We start from the raw sequence: 18,640 nt of genomic DNA, 5'->3' as shown, positions 1-18,640 counted from the left end.
GGGGAGCTCCAGATTGTCCAAACTATCCACCCTGACCAAGTCAAGGAAGTAGAGCCCATCCTGGCCTGGTCGGAGAGGAACTTGAAGTCAATAAGGACGGAGCACTTGCGAGGGATCTACAACAGCCAAGCCGACTGGCTGAGTCGTCAGCAGCTGGACAAAGGGGAATGGTCCCTCAACAGGGGAGTATTTAAGACAATCACCAGGAAATTGGGCCACCCTACGGTGGATTTGTTCGCGTCCAGTGCCAACAATCAACTACCGAGATTTTTCTCCAGGATCCGCAACTGGAAGGCAGAACAGACGAGCCCTAATGAGCCCTTGGCTGGAGGGCATGCTGTACGTGTTTCCTCCTTTGCCACTGATACCATGAGTCATCCGAAAGATACGTCAAGAGAGGGCGTTAGTAATCCTTATAGCCCCAGACTGGCTGCTGCGGCCTTGGTATCCAGCCCTAAAGGAACTGTCGATCCTAGACCCTTGGCCGTTGCCTGTCCTACCGCATCTGTTGTCACAGGGTCCCTTGTATCACCCAAATCCAGGCTGGTTCAGGCTGACCGCCTGGCTCTTGAAAGGGACCGGCTCCTGAATAATGGCCTTAGCAAGGAAGTGATGGATACCATGATGGAGGCCCACAGACCATCCCCTAAAAGAATATATAATTGTTCATGGAAGGCTTTCGTCAGATGGTTGCAGGAGGAAATCTATAGACCCTCTGGATCCTAGCACCCCACAGATCCTCTCCTTCTTGCAGGAAAGCCTTGAACAAAGCCTTAAGGCCGCTACTCTAAAGCGACAGGTAGCGGGAATCGCGACTGTCATTACTCAGCGTGATGGTCTCGAGCTGGCAGGTCGTCCCCACATAAGGGCATTCTTGAAGGGAGCAACCCAGCTGTCGCCAGCCCCGGTGCACCGATTTCTGACGTGGAGGCGTCACGTAGTGCTATCCGCCCTGACCAAGTCGCCTTTTGAACCGTTCAAGGAAGCCCCCTTGGCGATGGTCAGGATGAAGATACTCTTCCTTGTTGCGGTGACGTCGGTCAGAAGAGTCTCAGAATTGGGGGCACTATCCATCAACAAAGGTTTGTGTGTATTTCACAAGGACAAAGTTGATCCAACCTTTGTCCCGAAGGTCAATACCACCTTCTATCGGAGTCTCGAACTACATCTTCCGTCCTTTTGCCCTAATCTATCCTGCCAAAAGGAAAAAGACTGGAATACGTTGAACGTGAGAAGGGCCTTAAAGATTTAAATAACCCGCACTGAGCCTATCAGGAAAACAGAAGCATTGTTCATTTCCTTTGCTCCTTCGACCAAAGGTAACAAGCTGTCATGCTCTGCCAATGGCCAGATCATCAGACAATGTATAATACAGGCGTATAGGTCTAGTTGCATCCCAGCTCCAGAAGGAATAACTGCCCACTCTGTATGCAGCGCAGCGACTTCGGCAGCATTCACAGGGCAGGCCTCAGTGGAAGAAATCTGCAGGTCAGCCACATGGTCCTCCATTTCCACTTTTGTCCACCACTACAGGCTGAACACCTTTTAGTCAGCAGATGCAGCCTTCGGTAGGAGAGTACTCCAGCAGGTAGCCACAGAACAGAATCCCACCCAAGGAAGATGGACAGCTCTTGGAGGTCCCAGAATGAAGATGCCCTTCCCTCAGTGGAGAATGACCCTTGTTTACTCACCGTGAAGGGTCCTTCTCTCTGAGGTAAGAAGGGCATCTTCCCTGCCCGGATGAAGAGGTTGAAGATCAAACATTGGCTACTACCTGCTGGGGGCAAAAACAGAACGCTAACAAGAAGAATAAATAACCAATGTGACTATTATAGCCCCATGGGCTCCTAGTTACTAATTCTCTTACATGTCGATGTTTACTTACGTTATGTGTTGTCACATTTCAATGTTGTGTTTAACTCATGTTTACAAGCTAGATAACATGGTTACTGTTCGTACCACTTTTCTAGTTTTTTGTTCCGTTTCCTGTTTCTTGCATGTAGTTTATCAGCTCTGTAAGAATAGAAACTGAGGGGGTTGGATTCCCGCGGTCATAACAGGAAGCGGAAAACCTTTTCCTGCCTCCCCAGGCAAGCAGTGAGAATCACCCAGAATGAAGATGCCCTTCTTACCTCAAAGAGAAGGACCCTTCACGGTGAGTAAACAAGGGTCGTTCGGACCCATCAGGATATATTTAATTTAACATTTTTTTGCTCTGTGTATCGCTTACATTGAACCTTGTTTAACTTGTTGCCCGCTCATCTGACTTGGAGGGATCCTCTTGGAGCTCTTCACAATTCACTTTTAGTTTTCACCATCCTGAATATATTGGTGCCACCTGCAAAGTTGACCACTACACTGCTAACCCTGAATTTCTGATGGATTACAAACAAATACCAACCCTTGTGGGAGCCCATTGCTTACTTCCCTCATTGTGAGAACAGTACACTTATTCCTACTCTCCATTTCCTGGGGGTTTTTTTAATCCATAAAATGACTAGCCCAATATTATGTTCATCAAAACAAAAAAGAACTTGCAGAATTTTGGAAACAAACAGAAAATCAATTTCCTTTAGGATTATGATTATCAGTGGGTATAATTTTAAAAAATTCAGCAACACCTGCTGCGTACGGACATATTGATGACTGCATAGTTTAAGTGGGGATTGTATCTTTTATTTTCCTTCTAGGAAGACGTTACAGCTTGCTTGGCAGCTTACAGATAGGGCTGTAGAAGCACAAGCTTGTTACAGCCTTGGAAATACATATACATTACTTCAAGATTATGAAAAGGCTATAGATTATCACCTAAAGCACCTGGCAATTGCTGAAGAACTAAATGACAGGTAATATTTTTAAAGTGCATCATCATGTATTAAAATAAGATGACTACTTTTTCTGTAGATACAAGTAAGATCATGTAGTAGAAATTGTCATATTCTTATAGTACAAGATGGAAAGAATTTGTTTCTTTGAATAGTATGTGTCCAGACTGCTTTTGAAAGTCCCTTACGTTTCAGAAGTGGCTTGCCTTCTGATATGGGGCCTACTGTGTGAAAACCACATGGATGACCATGGCAGCTCTAAGCTCTTTGAATCCCATCTAGAATTTCTGCAAGATAGTATTATGATGGCCAGATTTGTTGGTGCTGGAATTTAATTTTTATTTGAAATTCTACATTAATGAAATTTTGTATATATTTAAGTGGGATACAATTTCATCTTTTTTTGTAAAAAACTTATTTTACAGTGTAATTCCATGCTGTTACTCCAGTCTAAGCCGATTTCAGTCAGTTTAGAATGGACTAATTTTGTGAAGGATTGCACTGTTAGTATCAGCCAGTTCATATGTTACTTTAATTATACAACTTGTGTCTTGTGTACCTGCTTTCACACAATTTAAAAATAACATTTGGAGTGAAACTTACGGATCTTGTCAGGGAAGTTGGTAAGGTTATATATAAGCTGGATCTTACTATTTTATCTTCTACATCAGGGGTAGGGAAGCTTTTTTCTGCCGAGGGCCATTTGCACATTTATAACATCATTCGGGGGCCATACGTAGATCTCCCGGTTGGGGGGGGGGAGAGGCTAGGGTTGCCAGGTCTCCAGCCACCACCTGGAGGTTGGCAACCTCAGGGCAGGCCACCCAGAGAAGGCCTGGAGGGCGCCCCCAGTCCTCCCCCCCCCTCCCAGGCGGGAGGGCAGCCAGCGGTGGGCCCAAGCAAACAAGGCACCAGGGGGGCGCAGCCCGCGGTCGATCGGCAAGGGAGGAAGGAAAACAGAGAAAGAGGAAAAGGGAGAGACGGAGAAAGAAATGGAAAGAGGGGAGAAAGAAAAGGACGGAGGGAGGCAGACAAAGGAAGAGACAGAAAGAGAGGGAGTGAGAAAAGCCTTCCCCCCCACACACACATACACACACCCGCTGGCCCCACGCGACCTGGCCCCAGGCTCCATGCCCTCCCCCCCGAGTCCACAAAAGCCCCCCCGAAGCCAATTGGCTCCTGCACACATGCTCTGCCGCCAGGAGCCGCGGGCCTCTTTCCCCCCCTTCCTCTTGCTGCTCAACAGCTGACAGGCAGCGAGAGGGGCTTACAGTGTTCCCCGGCCCACGCTGCAGCTATAGAGAAGCATCCCTTGGGGGAAGCGTCCCTCCCCCTCCTCTTGCCGACCAACAGCTGTCAGTCGGCGAGAGGAGGTCCAAAGGGCGCCGCAGCGCTCCTGCAAGCCAGGAACACCCTCAGGAACACCCCCAGGGAGGGCTACCCTGCACTGCGCCTCCGCGGCAGGGCCCCGGAGCTCCCGAGGGCCACAAAAAATATCCTCGGGGGCCGCATACGGCCCCCAGGCCTGAGGTTCCCCATCCCTGTTCTACATTTTTACAGTCTAATGCTGGAAATGAGTTTTTACACCATGAAGAGCTTGTTTCTACATTACTTTGGTGGCCAGGGAGTCACTACAGCAGGTCTGTTTCCCATGAGGCTCTGGTAACTTAGAAACTCTGAAGTTGCTTGAGAGGGCTTGCCAATTCACTGACTATCCATGTCACCATTGCCTTACCCAAGAGTTGGGGTACTGCTGTCATGGAAAGTAGCCTAGAGTTCCTCCCTTACTAGTGTCGCATGGGAAGTAGACGTATAGCAGCAGCTCACATTCTGCAAAGGGAGGAAATAGGTCTTTCCTGTTTAATGGAAAATTAGAAAGCTGACCTTTGGAGTATATTAATACATGTCACACTCTTGAACTGTTTCAGAATTGGTGAAGGAAGAGCATGCTGGAGTTTAGGGAATGCATACACAGCACTGGGAAATCACGACCAAGCAATGCATTATGCAGAAAAACATTTGGACATTTCAAGAGAGGTATATGCACATATTTTGAATTACTGGCTTTTCCTCTTCTGGCTTTTCCTGCAAGACCATTCATTGGAAGAGCAAAAGAACGTATGCATGTCTTTGAAATGCTGGCAACAAATAATGTTTATTTTAATTTGCTTGTAGCTGAATGAGAAATATATAAAAACACAGGGGTGCCCAGATATATTCTCTCTTGTTTCAGCAAGAAGCCTCCAGTAGACTGTGTTCCACATATGCACACAGTGCATTTCAATTCAGAATTGAAAGCAAACTTCTTGTTTTGCATTGCATTGCATGCTTATAAAATCTCTGCAGTAAAAAACTGAAAGCAAGCAATCATTTTAGGGAATGTTTTACTTTCAGTTTTCTTCAGGACCTCCTGTTGTCATGTTATGGATTCATACACTAAAACTTTAAAATGCTGAACACATTATTTCAGTTTCTGGATAGTAAATGTGCTAATTTTTCAGTCATCATATAATTGCCTACAGCTATTAAATGACTAAATGTTTTGGTTGCAGGTGGGAGACAAAACTGGAGAGCTAACAGCTCAACTTAATCTCTCAGATCTTCAGATGGTGCTTGGTCTAAGTTACTGCACTAACAACTCAATGATGGCAGAAAACCATGTTCTAGATAATAGCTTAAATGGTGAGCCATACTTCCGTGATGATTTTTACTAGTGGATTTATTCCTTCAGTAGGATTTAAAGTTTCTGTTGATTCATTTCTGGTATTGGTGGATCAGAGTTCTTTTTGTAAGGAGGGAATACTTGTCTTCAGAGCTAAGAACTTTATTTTTTTTCAGTTCATACAGTGAACATGCATGTAACCATAAATAGGGACAAAAAAACCATGGATATGGATTACAGATTAGACTACATGTAGAAGTTCTGTGCCATGGGTGGGTGTTTGGAAATTCAATCTCACCATCAGTAAACAACAGAACTCATGCACGGTTGACGTTTGTATCCCATACCCTTAAAACTCATTCTCAAGGCAGCTGCCACCAAACATTAAAATACAAATATAATATCATTAAGATCAAGCATAAAACTGAGATATTAAAACACTCAGGTAATTCTGAATTAGGATGATAAACAGTTTAAATTTTTAAAATGGGGCATGGAAAAATGCCATGAAAGAGTGGAGGAAATTACTGAAATGCTTGCTAAATAGGAATGTTTTTTTCCTAGTGCCTGACTTTAATAAGCTTGGTTCCAAGCAAGTCAGTGTGGGAAGGAAGTTCCACAATTGCAAAGCCACAACTAAAAAGGCCTTGCCTCTTGTTCACCCCTTTGCTTTGATAGGTGAGGATAGACAGCAGGCTTTGGGCAGCCCACTTTAACTGACTGGCAAGCTTATATAGGAGTAGGCAGTCCTTCAGATACCCTTGTCCCAAGCTGTTTAGAGCCTGGCAGGTAATAACCAGCCCTTTGAATTGTGCCCAGAAGCAAATATGCATCAAGTGTAAATCTTTTAATACCGGGAAGATGTGCTCCCTGTACCCCTTGCTGGTGAGTAGGGTTGCCAACTCCTGGTTGGAAAACTGGAGATTTGGGAAGCCTGGGGAGGGTGGAGTTTGAAGAGGGCAGGGAACTCATGTGATGCCATATAATCCACCCTCCAAAGTAGCCATTTTCTCCAGGGAAACTGATCGCTGTCATCTGGAAATCAGTTCTAATTCCAGGAGATCACCAGGCTCCTCCCGGAGGTTGACAATCCTAATGGTGAGCAACCTTGCTGCTGCATTTTTGAGCAAGTTGGAGCTCCTAAAAAGTCTTCAGAGGCAGCCCCACTTAGTATGTTTTGCTATAATCTAGCTTGGATGTGATCAGAGCATGGATAAGAAAGTCAACAGGCCATACTCCCTCTTTCTCTCTCCCAGTGAAAGTTGCTCATCAAGGCAAGCGAGGGGACTTCAGTCTCAAAAACAGTTCAGAAAATGGATTGAAATTGGTTCAGATAATCCACGCCATCCAAGGGGGTTACCGCACTTTGTATTCCCAGCGATGCATTAAGAGTTTGAAAATGTAAAAAACATCGCTCTAAAAGGGTTTTTTGATACCACGGCTTATAAATGGTTGGACGACGTCTTCACAGCTGAAGGGGCCAAAGTAAGTGCGAACACCATTTTTTACAACAGTTTCAAACTCTTAATAAATCGGTGGGAAAACATTGAAAGTGTGAACAGATTTTTTTTTACACCATTTCCAAAGTCTTGAAACATCGCTGGGAATACCTAATGCGGTAACAGCCTAAGAGAGCCTGGTGTGAATTCCCAAGAAAGCAATATTTGCTACTAGTTGATATTTGTGTAACAGTGCAATCCTTTGCAAAGCTATTTCAGTCTAAGCCTATTGATTACAGGGAGTTTAGAGTGGAGTAACTTTGCTTAGGGTTGCACTGTCGGTCATACAGGTTCAGGATGATGATTATCCAGGTGGTAATTATGTATATATACTACCTGTACATCACCTCTGGGATTGCTTTCTCTGTTATCACTACCTTCGGAAAACTGGCTCTCAGAGCCAGTCCCACAAAGCCATTCCTTTGCTTAAATTATAGCATGGGAAAATAAGTTTCCTGGAATTCCATGGAATAGTATTGTGAATAAAACGCTAAAGATTCTGTTCTTTGTGAGAAACAGCTCCTGGTTTCTGAGCATGGTATGCCCATTTTATGATATAGGGACAGGCTTGCAGGAGTACATCCATTAACTAAAATCAAAACATAAGAACCTTGATTACTTACTGTGAGGGTTCCTTCTGCTCTGAGGTAAAAAGGACATCTGGAGCTTTGGGTGATTCTTGCTGCTTGCTCCGGCAGGCAGGATCAATTTTTGACTTCCTGTCTCCTGGACAGCTCAGTTTCAAACTTGCCAAGCTAACTAAAGACAGGAGTCAACGTGGATCAACAACGTGTAAGGAAAACCTTAGAGATAACTAGAAAAACACTTATCAACAAAGTACAACCACTGAAAGAAATAGTAAGGCAAACACATAGTATTGGGGAAAAAAAGAAAGGTAAGGTTCGTCTTTTTCTTCCATTGGAAACATTTCTTCTCGTGTTTTCCTCCCCATTCGATCTTTCCTCTTGATCCCCCCCCCCCAAATCCTACATCTCTTGTTCCTCTTTTGGTGGGCAAGATGCCCTTCTTACCTCAGAGCAGAAGGAACTCTCACAGTAAGTAATCAAGGTTCTGTTCTCACTCTGAGGGACGGGCATCTTGAGCTTTAGGGTCTCCAAAAGCTGTAAGTTGAATTGGGTGGGATTTACTCTTCTTCTGCCATATCCTGTAAAACTCTGCAACCGAAGGCCACATCCACCAAAGCGAAGGTATTTATGCAGTAATGCTTTATGAAGGTCCAGATGGAAGACCACTTATCCACTCTGCATATTTCCTCCACGGAAGCTTGTCTACTGAATGTTGCAGAGGTGGCAGCTCTCCAGATGGAATGAGCGGTAATGCCAGCTGGAACTGGAGTGTCTGAAGATCTGTGGGCTTGGATGATGTATTGCCTGACAGTGAAAAAGTAAATTGACCTTAGGGATAAAGATAGGATTGGGGTGGAAAACCACCTTATCCCTATGGAAGATGTATAGTCCCTTCCCCACTGAAAGAGCTCCTAATTCTGAAACTCTGCATGCAGAAGTAATGGCAGTCAAGAAGATGATCTTCATTCTTAGGAACTTAAAGGGAACTTCCCTCAGAGGCTCAAAGAGAGCCTTGGTGAGAGCTGACAGGACCACACGTAAATGCTGGGTTGGGAACCTGTAAATCACAGGAGGTCTTGAGTAGGTCACCCCTTTTAAGAAGGGTTTGATGTGGGGATGCCTGGTTAAGATGTGTCTAAGGTAGGAATAACAGTGGAGATGGCAACCACCTGCCAACTAAAGATAGATGGCCTGAGGTCTGGCTGAACTCGGTCGTGCAAAAATGCCAGTATCGTGGGGGAAAGCTGGTCTACGTGCTTCCTTCTGTACCACCAGACAAAGGCCTTCCATGATGCATTATAAATCCTCCTGGTGGATAGCTCCCTTGACTCCAAGATGGTGGTGACCACATTAATGTTGTATCTGAGGATTTAGGAGCTGTCGCCTTTCAATCTCCAGGCAGTCAGTTTCAACCAATCTGGGCCTGGTTGAAGTAATGGCCCTTTGTGGAAGAAGTTCAGAGTTGAGGCAAGGTTCCTCTATGGATAACTCCCTCAGGCAAGGGGAACCATGGTCTGCATGGCCAGTCTGGCATGACCAAGATGATCTCTGCCCTTTCCAAACAAATATTCCTTTGGTAGAATGGGAAGGGGGGGTAAAGCGTATAGCATCCCCTGTGGCCATGGCGTCAGAAGCACATCTACCTGTGTGTCAGAAGCACATCACACCTTCGGATGAAAAAACCTCAAAAAGAACCAGGGTACTTGATTATTCAGGTAGACCATACCTCTGGTAGACCATACCTGTTCATTATCCACTTGAAAGCTTCCCTGCTCAGGGACCACTCATCCTCGTCAACGATCTTCATGCTCAGCCAGTCGGCTTGGACATGACTCCCTGGATGTGCTCTGCTAAAAGAGACTTCAGATGTATTTCTGCCCAAGAGATTATGGTCTTGGCTTCCCGGTGCAGGGAGGAGGACCTGGATCCCTCGTTTGTTCAGGTGAGCCTTGGCAGAGACATTGTCTGTCCTCACCAAGACATGGTGGTTGAAAATGACTGACTGGAACTTTATGAAGGCTCAGTGTATAGCTCTGAGTTCGAGGACATTGACATGAAGATGTGTCTCATCTCTTGACCAGAAGCCTTCAGCTATCTGCCCCAGAACTGTCGCACCCCAGCCCTCCAGGCTGGTGTCCGTGAAGACCAGAAGTGGATTCTCATGCAAGTATGCCTGCCCTTTGCTGAGATTGGACTCCAACGACCACCAATGGAGGCTTTTCCGTACCTTTAGAGACTGTGGAACTGCTATATTCCTCTTCAACAGGATCAACAACTGATGAGCTTGACTGCAGGGGTCGAGCATGAAAACAAGCCCAGGGGACTGATCTGATGCAAGAAATCATCAGTCCCTGTAAGCGGGTCCGAGCCATCAGCCGAGACAATGTTGCCTTGGCCACTGAACTTGCTAAACAAGAGATCTTGGATATCTTGTCCTGCGGGAGGAACACCATGTTGTTCCTGGTGTCGATTTTGACCCTCAGGTGTGGTAGTCTCTGCTGAGGAACTAGATTGCTCTTCTCCAGATTGGTGAGATATCTGTGAGCTTCTAGTGCCTGAATGACCCTGATGGTGTGATTGGTCGCCAGCTCGAAAGGGGGCACAAATAAGGGTATTGTCCAAATAGGGATGGATCTGTATCCCTTCTTTTCTCAGCAGGGCAACTACGCTTACTAGCACTTTCAAAAAGTCTCTTGATGCCAAGGCCAGACTGAAGGGAAGCACCTTGAACTGAAAGTGAAGGTTGAGGTAAGTGAATAGAAGGAATCTGTCATGTGCAGGATGGATTGTTACATGGAGATATGCCTTGGTTAGATCGCTGGAGGTCATAAAGGCCCCTGGGCGGAGGGCCTCCATTATGGAGCGAAGCGTTTCCATGCAAAAATGCTTTGATTGGACAAACCGGTTCACGTGCATCAAGTCAAGGATGGCCAGTCCCTGTTCTTTTTGGGGACCGTGAAGAACACGGAGTTGATATCCTGGAGCCTTTCTTGCTGAGGAATGGGTTTGATGGTCTCTATCTGTAGCAGATGGTCTATCACTGCTATATTTCTTGGGTGTTTTTCTTCTCTCAAGGACCTGGGAGACTGAACAAAATGGTTGCAGAAGATGTTTGAACTGTGTGTACTAGTTGGAGTTGACAATCTGTACCACCCAGACATCTGGGTGAGAGGGACCATTGCGGAAGAAAATACTGACGTCTCTCCCCCACTTTGGTGACTTTGGTGCCCTTTTTAATAGTGCCTTCCGACCTCTGCCATTCTGGCATAATCGAGGGATGTCTTCCCCCTCCAAGAGACCGCAGTGATGGCTGTTGAAGGTTTCGGCCATGGTGTTCTTGACCGAAGTAAGGGTTCCTGCATTGAAGTCTCCCTCAGAAAGAAACCTGTTAGTGAATCTCTCCTGTCAGTCAGGCATCTTGCCTTACCCTCGTATGAGGCCCAAAAGGGTAGCAGGGGGAAGAGGAAGTCAGAAAGAAGCAAATGGCTGAAATGGGAAGGACAGAAAAAAGGGAGATGAAGAAATGTTTAAGGTAGAGTAGAATATAGCTGAAGGTTGAATCCCTAAGTTTCAGTGAAGAGCAGCGGCTAAGAGCTACGCTCCTAAGGTGCTCTACCCAGTGAGGCAGGAAGGAAACTGAGCTGAGTAGGCGATTTCTGCTCAGGAGATAGGAAGTCGAAAATTAATCCTACCTCCCCGAGCAATCAGCGGGAATCACCCAAAACTCAAGATACCCTTCCCTCAGAGCGAGAACTGCTTGTTCTGCATTTTGAAGACATTTGACCTGGGTACATAGTGCCATAACAGGTACTCGGAGCTGAAAACATTAAGATGGTATTTTGATAAATGTATCTGGAGAGCCAGATGTCGGATTTTTATAAGATATTTATTTTACATACTAATGCAGTCTCTGCTTTAGACTATCATAAAATGCTAAGGAAAATGCGTTGATGATCAAAGAAAAAAATAATATTTTCTACACTTTAAAGAAGAGCTCTCAATTAATTATTAGTCTCAGTGCAGTTGTGCACGTTGATGATGATAGATTTTAATAAGCCTGGTGATTGCCTTCAGTATATTTGTACATTTTGAAATTAAAACACTTCTGTTATTGTTACCCTCCACCAGATTAACCAGTGGTTTAATTTGTTTTTAAAGGCCCTAGACCCCGGGTTGGACGTCGCCATAGTATGGAAAACATGGAACTTATGAAACTAACTCCAGAAAAGGTTAGTGAATTATAAATTTATGTTTATACTTATTAATATGCCACTCTAGAATATAACACAGTAGCCGCTTCCTAAGAGTAATTTGAAGTGCAGAACTGAACTGCCTTACCAATAAATATATTTGGTTAGCTCTTAGGGAAGACAAATGGGCAGAAATAAATCTGTATGTACTCAACAGGTACATGAGACAGCAGTGTATCACTTCAAATAATTCTGTGCTCTGATCTGAAAAGGAAATTGTTCCAAGACAGCATTTTAGTAGAAAAAGACTGAGCAGAGTAACCAACTTTAAGCAAACTAACTGCTAAAGAGAAACAAATTCTCCCTTTTATACTGCCTTCAATCTTGTGCTTTCATCTCTTGAATCATATATGACATGGCCACCTGAACTGGCAATCTTTTTTTTTTTAAATACTTTTTATTGCTTTTTCCATAAATATAATACACTTCTTATTCGGTATTCCATATAGCTTATCTTTCCATATATTTATGAATAATATTGCGTAGCTTAATGCATACCTTCTTAATCAAATACATATAATAATTTGAACTTCCCCCCCAACTTCCTCCAACCCATTCTTAATCAAGTTACTCCTTTATATTACTATTTATCTATTCCTTCTGAACTAGTATATATTTATTTAAAATTGCCTATTTCTTTCTAGTGTCCATATATACTCCTTTACTTAGTAACCCAATCTCTAATATATTCAATTAGCATTAAAGAAATTTTAAAATACTATTAGAATACATAATTACTCCAAATACAAGGATAGAACTATATATTCTTTACATTATCAAGTAAGTAAAAAAACAAAAACTCATTGTTATTTCCCTGCACCTCCCCTTACTCCCAACATTTCAATACCCTCCGACCCTCTATCCCTTCTTTTTAAATGACTTTTTCTGTCGGGGGTTTCTATTGGTTTTTTCTTGCTTTCTTAATGTAGTCTCTTGGCATCCATGGTGACCAGTTACTGCATCTTGCCCAGATGAATTTTCATCCCGTCGTGTTTCTTCTTGGTCTCTTCCTTGGATGGGATCTGTCAGTTCTGTATTTCTTAATAAAAATCTTTCAGCCTCTGCTAATGAGTTGACCGCACATCTGATCTGTTTGTAGATGAAAGTAAGTCCTTGTGGTGTTAACCAAGCGTATTTTATTCCATTTTTCCTCAATATCATTGTGAAATCTTTATAAGCATTTCTCTTTGCGACCAAGTGACGAGGTATATCTTTTAGCAATATTAATGATAATCCATCTACCAAAAGAGGACTATCATATTGGATTTGCATGATTGTATTCTTCATTCTGAGATCATGAAAGGCAATCACAATCTCTCTAATGTTGATTTCTTCATTTTTGGTGACAAGGGAACTCTGTATATTTTGTCTATTGCATAATTTAATTTTTGTTCATTTAAATGGAAAATATCAACAAGTGACTTTATCATAGTCCCTCTAGTACAGGGATGGGGAACCTCAGGCCCGGGGGCCGTATGCGGCCCCCGAGGACATTTTTTGTGGCCCTTGGGAGCTCCGGGGCCTCGCCGTGGAGGCGCAGCACAGGGCTGCCCTCCCTGAGGGTGTTCCTGGGGCCACGGCTTGCAGGGGCTTCGGCGCCCTTTGGACCTCCTCTCGCCGACTGACGGCTGTTGGTCAGCAAGAGGAGGGGGAGGGACGCGTCCCCCAAGGCTGCCCCCTATCACCGCAGCGTTCAGGAACGCCAGGGCACACTGTAAGCCCCTCTTGCTGCCTGTCGGCTGTTGAGCAACAAGAGGGAGCGGGGGGAAGAGGCCCACAGCTCCTGGCAGCAGAGCATGCGCACAGGAGCCGATCAGGCTTCGGGGGGCCTTTTGTGGATTCTGGGGGTGGGAAGGCATGGAGCCTGGGTCCAGGTCGCGTGGGGCCGGCAGGTGTGTGTGTGGGGGGGAAGGCTTTTCTCTCTCCCTCTCTTTCTGTCTCTTTCTTTGTCTGTCTCCCTCCATCCTTTTCTTTCTCCCCCCTTTCTATTTCTTTCTCCCTCTCTCCCCTTTCCTCTTTCTCTGTTTTCCTTCCTTCCTCCCTTGCTGATCGACTGCGGGCTGCACCCCCCATGCGCCTCGTTTGCTCGGGCCCCCCGCTGGCTGCCCTCCCGCCTGGGGGGGAGTGGGGGCGCCCTCCAGGCCTTCTCTGCGTGGCCTCCCCTGGGGTTGCCAACCTCCAGGTGGTGGCCGGAGACCTGGCAACCCTAGCCTCTCCCCCCCTCATGGGAGATCTACACCTGGTATGGCCCCCGAAAGATGTTATAAATGTGCAAATGGCCCTTGGCAGGAAAAAGGTTCCCCACCCCTGCTCTAGTATCTCCATATTTTTCCGCGAGATTGCGTATTTGTAGATTGGATTCTCTCGATTTCATATTCAAAAGTGCAATCTGGTCTTTTAAAATCTCTCCTTGTGTTTGTAAATCTCCAATTTGTTTCTCATTATCCTTAGTTTCCATGCGTATTTCCTTTTGTTCCTCCTCTACTTTTGTTACGGTAATTTCCATCTTTTTCATGTCTGTTTTTAATACCTTCACCTGGTCCTTAATTGTCTTAATCTCGATCAAAAGGTTGTCAAGTTTCTGGTCAATTAGTTGAGTCATTTGTTTTGTCTGTTGTTGAATTTGTTTATTGAGTGTTTCAGTGTGCTGCATCAACATTTCCTCCAGTCTTTTGTAATCCATGGTTCCCTGTGGAGCTGGTTGTATAGGCGGGCAGTATTAGTGTAACACAAACCATCAAGTTTCAGGAGTCCTCTAGTTAAGCCTTTAAAGACATCTGGTCCTTCCCACAAAGTCTCCTCGTTCTCACAGCAAAACGTGGCAGGAATACTCTAAAGCAAAAGTATTTCAAATCGGAAATAGAACTTCGTCCCTCCCCCTTCCAACTCGGAATCTTCAGTTGCTGTGTACAATGTCACTCAAATCGTCTGTTGTTATGTCTACCCACGAAAAAGATTTATAATTCCTCAGTCTGGTTGGTGATTTTTCTTATTTTATCAAATTATCTCTTGGTCTTGGGGGGTGGGTGCAGTTTTGTAGCTAGTTGAAAAATCTCAGTCTTTTTCTGATTGAAAGGCAGACAAAAGGAGTTCTTAGCACTTACAGGTCTCGGATGTCGGGGTTTCTGTAGTTAAAATGGATCAATAGCTGGTGTTTGGTAGAGGAGATCTGATCCTGGATCCATTAGAGGCGCTCACGGCGATGGTTACTTCCTCAGCCGGGCGGGACAAGCATCCAACCCCCCCCGCCCGGGTTTCATTCCCAGGGGAAAGTCTGGGAGTCAAAACCGCACTCTTTGGCAGCAGGAATTTCCTGCTCCACGTTCCACCTTTTAGGAACGTGGATCGGGGCACTAAAAGTGTCCCGTTTTCGGAGCGTCTCCAGGTTCTCTCAAGAGCTCTTGAGAGAAGTTGTGATCAGATCCGCCATCTTGCCGGAAGTTTCCTGAACTGGCAATCTTGACCCAGCTCGTTAGTACACATAACTTTATGCATTTAACTTCATAGTATCTGCATTTTCCCAGTGGTAACTACTGTTGTGATTTTGGAATATTTGGTACTAGTTACTTAGGTGGTGATTTTGTTCTTTCTACCTGGGCAGGGCGGTGTGTCTTTCTTTCTTTGGTGTTTCTGGGTAGGATGCAATGATTTCACACATGGAACAAGTTTGAGAAGGTGACTTCTACCACCTTCTTTCCCTTTTCTGCATCTCCTCCCTATGCTGATGTGGGTTGTGGGACCCTCTGGAATAGCATGGCATGCAACACAGGGGACTGCAGTAAGGAAAACCCCACCACCACTACACACATACAAACCTGCATGAGCAGAGCACCTTCAATGAATGGCAAAAGTTCAGGAGAGGGCAAATTTCCTAATTTCCCTGTTCATGCTGTATCCCCTGCATGCTGCATGGTATACGGCAATACCAAAATTAACGTTGCAGAGAAAGAAAAGTGAAATATGGGCAGTGGAAGTCCTACTGGAGAGCCAGCGTAGTGTAGTGGTTAAGAACTGTGGTTTGGAGCGGTGGAGTCTGATCTGGAGAACCGGGTTTGATTCCCCACTCCTCCACATGAGTGGCGGAGGCTAATCTGGTGAACTGGATTTGTTTCCTCACTCTTAAACACGAAGCCAGCTGGGACACCTTGGGCAAGTCATTCTCTCTCAGCCTTACCTACCTCACAGGGTGTCTGTTGCGGGGAGGGGAAGGGAAGGTGATTGTAAGCCGGTTTGATTCTCCCTTAAGTGGCAGAGAAAGTCAGCAGATAAAAACCAACTCTTCTTCTTCTTCTTCTACTGTTGAATTCTAGGAATGTAACTACTCTTAGAAATGAAGGCTGTTTAAGGGGTGCATCCTGAACAAGCTGGAATGATGAATGGCTAGTTTGTAGTGTAATATTCTGAGCTGCCTTTGTCATGTCATATGCAGAATCTCTGAAGAAGTAGCTTTACTAGAAATTAATGTCAAAAATTCATGTGTCACTATAACAGTACAGGTAATTTAAGACATGTTAAAAGTGACATCAAGTACTGTGTGTATGGTTGCATTGGATGTGATGCCCTAATCTCGAAGTCAGTTTAGGATTTCTAAAAGAGTAGTCACTTTGGTCTAGGTTAGGATTTCTTTGCCAGACAAGCTTTCTGCTATTTGCTAATAGAAGGGATTTGCAAAGCCTCGCTGATCATCTAGACAACAATGTGAAAAAAGTGATTAGGAGAGAAGTAGCAACTGAAACCAGAACATTTCTGTTAAAGGTCTTTGGATAGTTTAATGTGTATTGTTCCTTTGTTTCTAGGTTCAGGACTGGAATAGTGAAATTCTGGCCAAACAGAAACTACTACTTCCCAAACCTTCGGCAAAACTGCACTTTGTAAATCGATTAAAAGGCAAAAAATACAAAAACGTCACTTCTTCCAAGGTTCTCCAGGATGCTAGTAATTCTATTGACCATCGGCTTCTGAGTACTCAGAAGGTATTTGTAGAGCAGCATTCATTGTTAGAGGTTTGAATGTTTTAGTATATTGTATTTTTGATATCTCTTTGTAATCATTGGTTTTACTGATTTGTGCAAGTCAGTTTATTTTAAAACTGTCAGTCTGACCATTAATCATTATGTTACTATCTAGGGCAGTGATGGCGAACCTTTTAGAGACCGAGTGCCCAAACTGCAACCCAAAACCCACTTATTTATCGCAAAGTGCCAACACGGCAATTTAACCTGAATTCTGAGGTTTTCGTTTTAAAAAAACAATTCATACATTAACATCTTTTGTCTTAAAAGAAAAACACAATAACAGAGCTTTCAATGATACAAACAACTTTTTATTGAAAGGTAAAAGTTTGCATTTGGCATGCTTTTGAACAATTAATGTATAATAAGGAGGTAGCACATACCCATCAGGGCTAGTAACCCGTGATGGACTTTTCCTCCAGAAATTTGTCCAATCCCCTCTTAAAGGCATCTAGGCTAGATGCCATCACCACATCCCATAGGTTAATTACATGCTGGGTAAGTGGGTGTTCCTGTTTTAGTAGGGGATTTCACTGATAGGTGGGAGGTACCGCGAAGCCCGCGCTGTGGCCCAAGCGCTCTGCTCCCCTCCAGCTATGCCACACTGTAAGATATGCTCTTCTCCAAATCCACCATGGGAATCACCTTCGCCACAGACTCAACAGGCTGCCATCCGCGCCGCAGCCGCATGTGAGCCACCCGGCATGTGAGCCGCCCTGCCGCATGTGACAGGGGAGGGAGGAAGCGCTCCCATTGGGCTGCTGGGCAGAGGGGCGGGTGATGTGAGAAATGCCCTCAGGCGCACGTGGAGAGGGGGAGGGGAGCAGTCTGGCCCCGCGCCCCTCTGGCTTTCTAGCAACGAACTCAGGCGAACTCTGTGCTGGGGCGACGGCGTGCGTGCCCACAGAGAGGGCTCTGAGTGCCCCCTCTGGCACGCTTGCCATAGGTTCGCCACCACTGATCTAGGGCTAGCTACTAAGCATACTTAGAAAGATATTCCCATAACACTCAGTATATGTAAGATGATAAGGCCTATGTCCCTGCTTTGTTAGGATAGGTGTGGATGATTCTGGTTCCTTTCCTTGACTGCTTTGTCACTTAAGGGTTTCAGTGGCTCTTCTCTACTTCTTCCTGCAATGCAATTTATCTTGTTCAAACAGCTTTGTACTTTTCAAATGGCCACTGTAGGCTACATTTGTCTTGATTTTTTTGTTTCAACTTTTTAGAAAAACACTGATGTGCCTGGAGATGAAGGGTTCTTTGATTTGCTAAGCAGATTTCAAAGCAACAGAATGGATGATCAACGGTACTGTTTCCAGGACAGGAACAGGCTGACAGATACAGCATCTTCCACACCATCAAGAACAATGAAAAAATGTAATTAATTTTAAGTTCTGTGTTCTGGATGATTAGAATGAAATCTGGAACTGTTGAAAGTAGTACAAATAGCATGATCTGTTTCTTTGTCTAAGTGCACTTAAACTAGTTATTTTGTCCTTGCCATTTTGCAGCTTTTTCTGCTTCCATGGTCTCACCCCACACGGATGAATTTCTAGACCTACTAGCTAGCTCTCAGAGCCGACGTCTAGATGATCAGCGAGCCAGTGCCAGCAATTTACCTGGGCTTCGGCTTAACCAGCATAACAGCCAGTCAGTCCTTGGCCATTTGATGGCCAGTGGTAACAGCGAACCAGATGATGACTTCTTTGACATCTTAATAAAATGTCAGGTAGGTTTTTGTTCTGTGTGGTACAGCTTGTTGAAACGGCCACAAGAAAATAGATATTTGGTGGTGGTACATTGTG

General features: G+C 44.7%; 1 protein-coding gene across 1 annotated transcript in view; it reads left to right on the top strand.

Moving 5' to 3' along the window:
* The window catches only part of GPSM2 (G protein signaling modulator 2), a 43,083-nt gene that overhangs the window by 21,464 nt on the left and 2,979 nt on the right, over window positions 1-18,640 (top strand). The window contains exons 7-13 of the mRNA XM_056844150.1: window positions 2,691-2,846; window positions 4,754-4,862; window positions 5,378-5,507; window positions 11,732-11,802; window positions 16,620-16,796; window positions 18,062-18,212; window positions 18,347-18,564. Coding sequence (XP_056700128.1) covers window positions 2,691-2,846; window positions 4,754-4,862; window positions 5,378-5,507; window positions 11,732-11,802; window positions 16,620-16,796; window positions 18,062-18,212; window positions 18,347-18,564 — 1,012 coding nt within the window. The remainder of the gene's footprint in view (window positions 1-2,690; window positions 2,847-4,753; window positions 4,863-5,377; window positions 5,508-11,731; window positions 11,803-16,619; window positions 16,797-18,061; window positions 18,213-18,346; window positions 18,565-18,640) is intronic.

This window comes from Euleptes europaea, chromosome 2, assembly GCF_029931775.1.
Source record: "Euleptes europaea isolate rEulEur1 chromosome 2, rEulEur1.hap1, whole genome shotgun sequence".
NCBI classification, from domain to species: Eukaryota; Metazoa; Chordata; class Lepidosauria; order Squamata; family Sphaerodactylidae; genus Euleptes; species Euleptes europaea.
This window is presented reverse-complemented; position numbering and strand designations above follow the sequence as displayed.